Below are 9,517 nucleotides of genomic sequence, written 5' to 3' on the forward strand. Positions count from 1 at the left end.
TAACGGCTAACATGCTAACTATTATTTTTATGTCACTAGTCACTTGAAACAAATTTAGGACGATAGGAGACAGGTTGAAATAAACCGAAATTTCCCCTTATAGATCCTTTTCCTGTTAGTAAACAGTGTGATGTATTTTGGTGGGCGGGGCTTAGCTGGAGGCAAAACAGTTCTCCACAGACATTAGGGGGCCTTTTTTTTTTTTTTTGACAAAAAGGAAGTGAAGGTTGCTGACCCCTGTTATAGAGTGTGGGTGAGTCCACAATCATTCACTCATTCACCTCTCCCTACCCCTGATATAGGGGTTAATGACATCATTGCTACACAGTTAAAACATGTCATATCAACGTCAGCTTGTGAACCATCCATAATAAATACTGACATGTATATTAGTGATAAAACATTAGATTATACTGAGTGTATTTTCCCCAAATTAATAAATAACGTTACAAAGTACTTTGTGGCTGTTTGTGTTGTGATGCTGCTCTGCTCACATTTAACCTATTAATAAAATTACAATGACAAGAGGAGACAGACCAGCAACATGATGTCATTTCCTGTTTAACCTTTGTTGTGTTGAAGTTTCTTCAACTGTCAGTCATGTAATAACTTGTGAATTTAATGTATAATGTTTACAAGTCCATCATCTTCCATCACGTCTGATGTATGAATTGGAACAATCAATGTTACAACAGTGTTATCGTAGTACAGCTTCCGGCCACCACGTGGCAGCACTGAGCTTCAAACCGGCAGAGCGGCAGCACGCACGTCGACGTCTGTTTCTGTGGGCGGGAAAAAAAACCATCAAAACAAAACGCCATCTTGGATTTCGTCTGGACAGCATTGAGTTTAATGAAATTTACCGTCACTCTGTCGGACTACACCGCGTTTTTATTGTTTTTTAACGTCCTGACATCGGTGTAAAAACTCCTGAACGGTTGTTGAGACATTGATCTGCTGTCTGACTGTCTCATAACGCCGTCACTCAACAATATAAAACTTAACATCGACGTCAAACGGTGGAATATCTGCTTCATCTGGAGAACCATCCGGGACGGTGCTGCATCACGGACACCTGAGTGTAAGTGTAAACCGCCCGTAACGTTACATCAGCTGACACCGGAGCGGCAGCAGCGATCGTTAGTGGTGTTTGAAGCGTTAATGCGTTGTCATGGTTAAACACAGAATAATAGAAATCCATAGACGCCATGTAATTGTTCTTAGTTTGATAAAAATAACACGATCCACGGTTAAGTGACGTAAGCTGCGATGGCCGAGTGGTTAAGGCGTTGGACTTGAAATCCAATGGGGTCTCCCCGCGCAGGTTCGAACCCTGCTCGCAGCGGGTGTCAACTCTTTTCCTAAACTGATTCATTTACATTTTATAGCTAAAGTTTAAAAAAAGACAGCATTTAATTTTGGAGAAAATATCTTATGATACGAGAGAAGCATCTTAGACTTCATCTTAGACATTTGGGGATATATGGTTGTTAGTTAGAGAGGATGAAATATTACCTGCATGTCAATAAAGCAACGTTACACCTTTCAACATCATGTACAGTATTACTTTTAAATATCAGGATCACTTGTAAATGTAGTGCAATATCATTTTCTCATAATCAATGTGCAGTACTACCTCTCATTGCAAACAAAAGTGAATCCACTGATTTACAGACACCTCTTTTACATTGTTAGTCAATGGGAAAGTCTTTTTGGGCCCAGTGGTATCACGTAACGGACCCTAGATTTTTTTTCTTTTTAGACTATACAAGATTTTATTTAGATTTTTCATTGTAAACAATAAACCCTTTCCATCATAACAAAACTAAGACACACAATCTTAACACAAAACAAAGCAAAACAGAAGTTAAAAAAAAAAAAAAAAAAAAGGATCCTAGAAACTGCACTGTCACTTTGGCTACTACAACAATTAGCTTAAAAACCAGGCGCACTTCCTGGAGGCTTAAAGTAACGTACATAACTTTATCTCCTAAACCTACACGATGTACCTCTCCTTTCCTAGAGCTAACCTATGTAACTTTCCTTTCCTAATCCTAAAATTTGTAACTTTCCTTTCCTAAAGCTACCGTACATTACTTTCCTTTCCTATAGCTAACGTACGTAACTTTACCTCCTTAAAGCTAACATACGTAACTTTACCTCCTTAAAGCTAACATACGTAACTTTACCTCCTAAACCTAAATGATGTACCTCTCCTTTCCAAAAGCTAACCTGTGTAACTTTCCTTTCCTAGAGCTAACCTGCGTAACTTAACTTTCCTAAACCTAAGCTACGTAGCTTTACCTCCTTAAAGCTGACCTACGTATTTTAACCACCTAACCCTAACCTGCATAACTTTACCTCCTGAACCTAACCTACAAAACTTTTGTAAACCATTTCTTTGTAACTTTCCTTTCCTAAACCTAACTTACGTAACCTTCCTTTTCTAAAGGTAACATAACTTTACCTCATAAAGCTAACACATGTAACTTTACCACCTAAACATAACATATAACATAACTTTCATAAACCTTGCCTACGTAACTTTACCTCCCAAACTTAAACTACGTAACTTTATTTATTCATGAACTTTGTTCATAGAAACAGATGGTTTGTTTGATGTCAAACTTGATTATCTGTATGTGTGTGTGTGTGTGTTGAGAATGGATTCTTATGTAGGCATAGAGTTGTTATGATAATGATGATGATGATGATGAAGCCAGATTATTGTCTCTCACCTCACAGGGTTGTTACTGTGTGTGTGTGCGTGTGTGTGTGTGTGTGTGTGTGTGTGTGTGTGTGTGTGTGTGTGTGTGTTGTGGCCACCTGCTCTGTCTGGTCTTTAACATCAGAACAAAATGTCCCTGTTCTTCAGCCACATGAGGTCTCTCTCCTCCTGTGTCTCTCTGTCTCTCCTCCTGTCTGTCTGTCTCTCCTCCTGTCTGTCTGTCTCTCCTCCTGTCTCTGTCTCACTGTCTGTCTCTGTCTTCCTGTCTCCGTCTCTCCTGGCAGAGTTGAGGTGTCGTACAGCTCGACACATATGGTCTGTGCCTCACGTTGTTCTCTGAGCATCGTCAGTCCTTCATGCTGTTTAACAGTCTGCAACACGTCTGTTGATTTTCACCGTGAGGCCGGACTGAAGTGAGACCAGAGTGTGTGAGACTGTTAAAGGTTTTATATACTGGTCATGTTAACTCCTCCTCAGCCTTTAATGTCAAACTGTTATCATGGTTGAAGTCATATTTCTTGTAAAAACATTTCAGGCTCACCTCAACCAACCACAGGAATAAAATTCCAGTTTATGTTAATGCATGAGTCATAATGACAACATATATGTGAAGGCTGTTCTGATGCACTGTTCGTAAGTATACAGACAAAAAGTAATGCACCAGAATTCGTATGTAACTCACATTATCGTGAAAGCTGTGATCACGTGACAAATGCACTGACGAAAGTGAATAATGAAGTGGTATAAAAAGCAAAAGTCCGTATAAGGAAGCAGGTTAGGGTGGATTGTTCAAATAACCACAGGACTTTCCCCCAGGAGACCGTTATTTTTGTCCAGTGAAACCAAGTAAACATTCCGTACATACATTTCATTCGTAACATGAAAATTGCCAACCATGATTCTTTTCCTAAACCTAATTTATGCAACTTCACATTCCTAAGCCTAACGTACATAACATTACTTTCCTAAACCTACGTAACTTTTACTTTCCTAAGCTTAACCTATGTAAACTTTTTTACAATTAAACTACATAACATTCCTTTCCAAACCTAATCTACTTTGCTAAACCTACGTAACTTTATTTTTCTACGCCTAAACTAAATAACTTTACTAAGCCTAAACTATATAATGTTTCTTTCTTTCCTAAACCTAATATATGTAATTTTACTTTTCTAAACCTATGTAACTTTACTATTTAACCCTAACCCACATAACCTTACTTTCATAAGCCTAACCTACGCAGCTTTACTTACCTAAGCCTGAACTACGTAACGTTACTTTCCTAAACCTATGTAACTTTACTGTCTCAAGGCTAACTTACATAATGTTACTTTCCTAAGCCTAAACTACTTAATGTTATCTTAATCTGCCTAACCTATCTAACTTTACTTATCTAAAACTAACCTTTGTAACTGTACTTTCCTAATCCTAACCTATGTAACTTTATTTTTCTAAACTTAGGTAACTTCACTTTCCTAAGCCTAACCTACATAATGTTACTTTACTTTACAAGTCAAAGTCTTCTAATGATGTGTGTAGAGGTTGTTCTCATGCACTGTACGTATGTATGCCAACAAAAAGTATTAACTAACCCGAACCTACATAACGATACTTTCCTAAGCTTAAAATAAGTAACATTACTAAGCCTTAGCTATGTAATTTTACTCTTCTAAACCTACATAACTTTACTGTCCTAGGTCTAACCTTCATAACTTTACGTTACGTACATAAAAGGATGCCCAACCATGATTGTTATTATACCTAACCTAAGCAGCTAATTCATGGGGCGGTTATTTGTTAAATCTCATATGAACCGTTGTGTGAGGACACGTTGGTGTGTTTCTGTTGTGCTGGCAGCAATTTACACTGATGGATTTATTTATGTTTGTTAACTGAAGGAAGTCAGACTCTATCTGTGTGTGTGCATAATGTGATGGCACTCTTTATTCTCTGTAAACCCTGTTTTCTATTATCCACTCAGTGGTAATTAGATGGAAATGTATTCAGCTGCCGGAGGATTTTCACCGAGAATTAAACCTGAGAGAAACTCCCGAATCAGAGGAAACACACACACACACACACACACACACACACACACACTATAAGACATCCAAAGCCATTTCATGTGTCCTCATTTAAATATCTCTTATCCTCCCTGATCTTTGTCTTTAAATCGCTGTAGAAAATAATTTCACTGTTTTTTGCATCTGTGTTTTTGGTGACACGTTCCAGTGTTTTCCATCACAGCAGTGATGTATTAACCTCCTTCTACAGAGGGAGCCTTTAACTCCATTTACATGATTTAATACCAAACTGCAACAGTTTATATTTTACCACAGTGGTAGCTGGGAGTGTAGAAACACACCAGGTCAGGAGTCCAACTTTGTCCCATGCAGCAAAAACCCTCCGACAGATAACACCTCTGACTTGACGCTGCTGTGACGGACACTTTTAATCAGACCAAACAATAAATGATCCAGAAACTAATCAGTCATTGGAGCCTTATAGTCAAGTTTCCATCCAAATGTTGCACAGAGTCTTAAAAATAGGTTAGTTGTAATTCATGCTCTTTAGTCTTTGTTTGTCGTACAACAGTTACAGTAGGACGGACTCGAATGCTTAGATCATTGCCATGGTTCAGTTTTTACGTTACAGTTCATTCAGTTTTTACATTACCTCAAATATCCCCAGGCCTTTTCTTTTATCCCGGCGCTCCATCGACTCTGTCCATTTAGAGGAGGTGAAATTTTATTGTTTTGTGATACAAATGTTTTATTTTTTATTTATTTTCTCTTAGTTTTGCTGACAGACACACGGCTAGTCGTGTTAACATGTGGATACTTGCACACTTACATTAGTGCACTCCAATGAAGTACACTATGGACACTACGTGGTGCACTAAATTCAACAGGGTAGTGTTGTCTCAAATCGCACACTGTTATTTTGCACTTACTTAGCAGCTTTTTCTTTAACTGCCTCTTCTTTTTCTTTGTCTTCTTTTTAAACAGCAAATTGCAAACAGACAGTGGAGCATTATCGCCAACATTTGACCGCTGTCTCCACCCACACATAAACCAGACTTATATCGATATTGATTAAAATGTGCTGCCGCAACAAATGGTAACACCAGCTAGCAAGCTAACATTAGCACTTACATTAGTGTTGGCGGTACTAAATCATTACAGACCCAACACACATTAGTGGCGGCTTCTATTCGACAACAGTTTTGGTACTTAGTGCAAAAGTATGTAACTAACAGGCTCCTTGTTGTCTCCAGCTGACATGTCAGAAGCTGAGAAGTCTGCTACACCACAAAGATGGTGACCGTTGAGAGTGAGAGGTATCCGTCATTTCACACTTAACTTTTGGACCTTTTGACTGCGACAGTAAGTACACTAATTTCACTGTGAACGCACCTGTACACTCAAAATATGAAGTTTTTAGTACAGAAGTATGAGAATTGAGACACAATGATCGTGCCCACTGCTCACCCTCCGGTCTCCACTAGTTAGCTTACGTTAGCTTTGGCTGCTCTGTGCTGCACACCACCCAAGTCGGGTGGGGGCTAGCTAGTGGCTCCGCTCATTCGGTGATTGCTGTTGGTAACACAGTCCCAGTGGTGGGACAGAGTAACTGCAGAAACATTGTGCTTCAGGTCACCTCATTGAGTAAGTGACTTCATTTTGTGCTGCTGACGTTAAGTTGTAGTTCATTTAGAGCTTATTTTCGGCAGTAATCCAAAAGTCAATGGAAAAATCTCGTAGGCTTTTTGACGAGGAAACCAGTGCAATGCTAACTTCCGTGTCAGCCTACAGAAAAACGTCATCCCTGGAGCACTGAGTAATAATCTGCTTTTTGAAAATGACCTGTACGACTGTTTTGGGGGAAGTCTGGAGATAATTGTAATGAAAAATAGCAGTGTGCACAACTCCAAAAAACACATAGGGGCCTAGACAATATAAGAAAAAGCTGCACGTGTAACATCGTTTATAAGGTCCAGGATAAATCCAGCTAAATTTGACAGTGCCGGTATGTGTGTCTATATCTCTGCTGTTGAGATGCTTTAACTTCATATTATATTCAGTTTGACAGAGCGACAGCGCCACCTGCTGTCAAAAGTTAGTTTTGGCATGAAGTGGTAAATAGTGAAGGATTGTGGGTAATTTTCAGAGCTATAGAGGATTTCCATGAGGTAACTGGCCTGTCGATGTTTGTGCACAAATATAAAGTTAACTTACTCAAAAGCCCATGGAAATTAAGCTGGTTTTATCTGGTTGTATATTTATTGTTTGTCATTAAGTTCGCCATGTTTATAATAAGTTTAATATTCGTTTTGATTATTTTTCCCGCCAGTAAACATCATCTGTTTTGCTGTTAGCTAACATTAGCACGATGCCGTCTTTCCTGATAGATCATGAGCGGGTCGTCCACATGAGGTCACTTAACAGCGTTGTCCTTTGCTTTTTAATTCAGGTACATTGTACTGTTGCTCCATTATGTGTTGTAATGTGTTTAGCAGGGAGATATAATGTTTATTGTTGTGGTTGTTAAAGAGAGAAGACGTCACGCCTAGGTCACACATGGTACTGGCGAAGATCATAGTAGAATTCACTTATTTAATATGTGCATAAACATATAGACACAGACACGTCTGTGTTCTGTTTTTTAAGTCATAAAATAGTGCAGATGTTAAAATAAAGTAATAAACTGGAGTAAAATATAATGTAATACGGTGGCAGACAGAACATGTAGCTGTAAACATGTTGGGTTAAAGATGATGTGTGAATGTTGTGTGAGTTCAGGCTGCAGCTTCAGACCGTGCCGTCTGTACGTTACATAAAATCCAGTAAACTGTATTCGTCCATTTACCTCCATTCATTATGTATGATAAGTTTTCAGAGCGGCAGCGACTCTGCTGCGATTCTGCTTCGTCAGGGCGGGTAGAGAGAGAGAGGAACATTAACGGCAGGAGGAGACACAGCGGGAGGAAGAGGAGGGAGAGGAGGCGTAAAGGAGGGCGTCTGACAGAGATGAGAGTATTTATAGGTGGAGAGTGAGGAGACGAGGAAGAGAGAGGGAGGGGAGGAAGGAGGGAGGAGAGACGAGAGAGGGAGGAAGGAGGGAGGAGAGACGTGAGAGGAGAGGAAGGAGGGAGGAGGAGGAGGTACGGAGAGAATCCAGACACAATAAGAATAAAAGGAAGACAAAGAGGAGGAGAGAGCGAGCCAGAGACCATGCTGAGGAGGAAGAGGAGCGTGTCGTTCGGAGGCTTCGGATGGTGAGTGTGTGTGTGTGTGTGTGTGTGTGTGTGTGTGTGTGTGTGGTGTGTGTGTGTGTGTGTGTGTGTGTGTGTGTGTGTGTGTGTTTCGTCCTTTGATAAATGGCCGAATGAGCTCATCACTTCTCACTCACACTTTCGGGAGGGGGGTATTGAGTTCATTCCCAATCTGAGCAGCACTGAAGTGACATCACGGTGACATCACGGTGGCATAACCCAGCAACCCCCCTTCATGCCCCCCCCAAAAATATTAAAATAAATCAGAAAGCTTTTTTAAATTTTGGGGATCTGCCGTCATCCAAGATGAGAAGAAATCTGGACATTAGGTTAAATTTGACTTTTTTTGAATGAGGTTTGGTTGAGAACTTTTCCGTGTCAGTTGATTGTGTGTCTGACTCTGCAGGTCTTTGTCGTGTGGGATACATTTCTATTGTTTCAACTGATAGTGAACAGAAATGTTTTTTAAGCTGCTGTCATTCAATATGAGAAGAGCTGTTCAGTTGTTATTTTTTTAATATTGTAGATACGTAAATCTACACGATGACGATCGTCAGCTTTTATTTTACAACATACCTTGACAGCGATATGTCTCTGTAAGCCTAGTGTGGGATACATTTCTGTTTCCAGTCGACTGACAGTGAAAACCTGCTGTCAATCAATATGAGATAAATCTCAACATTAAGTTAAAATTTGACTTTTTGTAATGGGGTTTGGTTGAGAAGTTTTCCTGTTACATTGCGGTTGATCTTCAGTGTTCACATGACAGAGTCGTTCAGTTAGAGCTGATAGTGAAAACAGCTGTTGGTCAGTGTCAGAAGGAATATAGCAAGTTTATATGGTTGAAGTTAAAAGTCACTTTTTTTAATGGGGTTTGGTTGAAAAACATTCTTGCTCTGTTCCAAATGTGTTTGTTGTTAATTCTTTGTCAGTGTGAGTTATGTTTACTCTCTGTTGTCGATGTCTTTGTTTACAGCAGAATGACAGTAAACAAAACCCTTTTTTAACTAGTTTAGTTTGAGGTGAGAAGAAATCTGAAAATAAGGTTAAATGGTGACTTTTTTGAACGGGATTTGGTTGAGAACTTCTCCTGTTCTGTTGCAGTTGTTCATACAACCGAGAGTCGCCCGGTCAGAGCTGATGATGACCAAATAACTTTTAAAAACTGCTGAGGATCAATAGAAGAAATTGGAAGTTAAATTTTGACTTTTTTGAATAGGGTTTGGTTGAGAACTTTTCCTGTTCTGTCACCCAGTCAGAGCTGACAGTAAACAAAAACCTTTAAAAAACTGATGAGGTTTAATAGAAGAAATCTGAACATTAAAGGGATAGTGCACCCAAAAATGAAAATTCAGCCATTATCTACTCACCCATATGCCGAGGGAGGCTCAGGTGAAGTTTCAGAGTCCTCACAACACTTGCAGAGATCCAAGGGGAGAGGAGGTAGTAACACAACTCCACCTAATGGAGGCTGACGGCGCCCCAGATTCAAACATCCAAAAACACATAATTGA

At 39.6% G+C, this 9,517-nt stretch overlaps 1 protein-coding gene and 1 non-coding gene across 5 annotated transcripts in view; both read left to right on the top strand.

Moving 5' to 3' along the window:
• Positions 1 to 860: 860 nt before the first annotated feature.
• The window catches only part of LOC126386879 (rap1 GTPase-activating protein 2-like), a 54,830-nt gene continuing 46,173 nt past the window's right edge, over positions 861 to 9,517 (top strand). For 2 of the 4 annotated variants that reach the window (XR_007569560.1, XM_050039486.1), the window contains exon 1: positions 7,923 to 8,006. Coding sequence is in view for 1 of the 4 variants with exons in the window: in XM_050039486.1 (XP_049895443.1) it covers positions 7,963 to 8,006 (44 nt within the window). In the remaining 3 variants the exon portion in view is untranslated. Of the gene's footprint in view, positions 1,082 to 6,005; positions 6,115 to 7,922; positions 8,007 to 9,517 lie in introns of those variants that run through there. The other 2 variants (XR_007569562.1, XR_007569561.1) reach the window with 2 other exon arrangements.
• trnas-uga (transfer RNA serine (anticodon UGA)) lies at positions 1,264 to 1,345 on the top strand. The gene has a single exon. It is a non-coding gene; the product is annotated as a tRNA-Ser (tRNA).

The sequence above is a fragment of the Epinephelus moara genome, chromosome 3 (genome assembly GCF_006386435.1).
Source record: "Epinephelus moara isolate mb chromosome 3, YSFRI_EMoa_1.0, whole genome shotgun sequence".
Lineage (NCBI taxonomy): Eukaryota > Metazoa > Chordata > Actinopteri > Perciformes > Serranidae > Epinephelus > Epinephelus moara.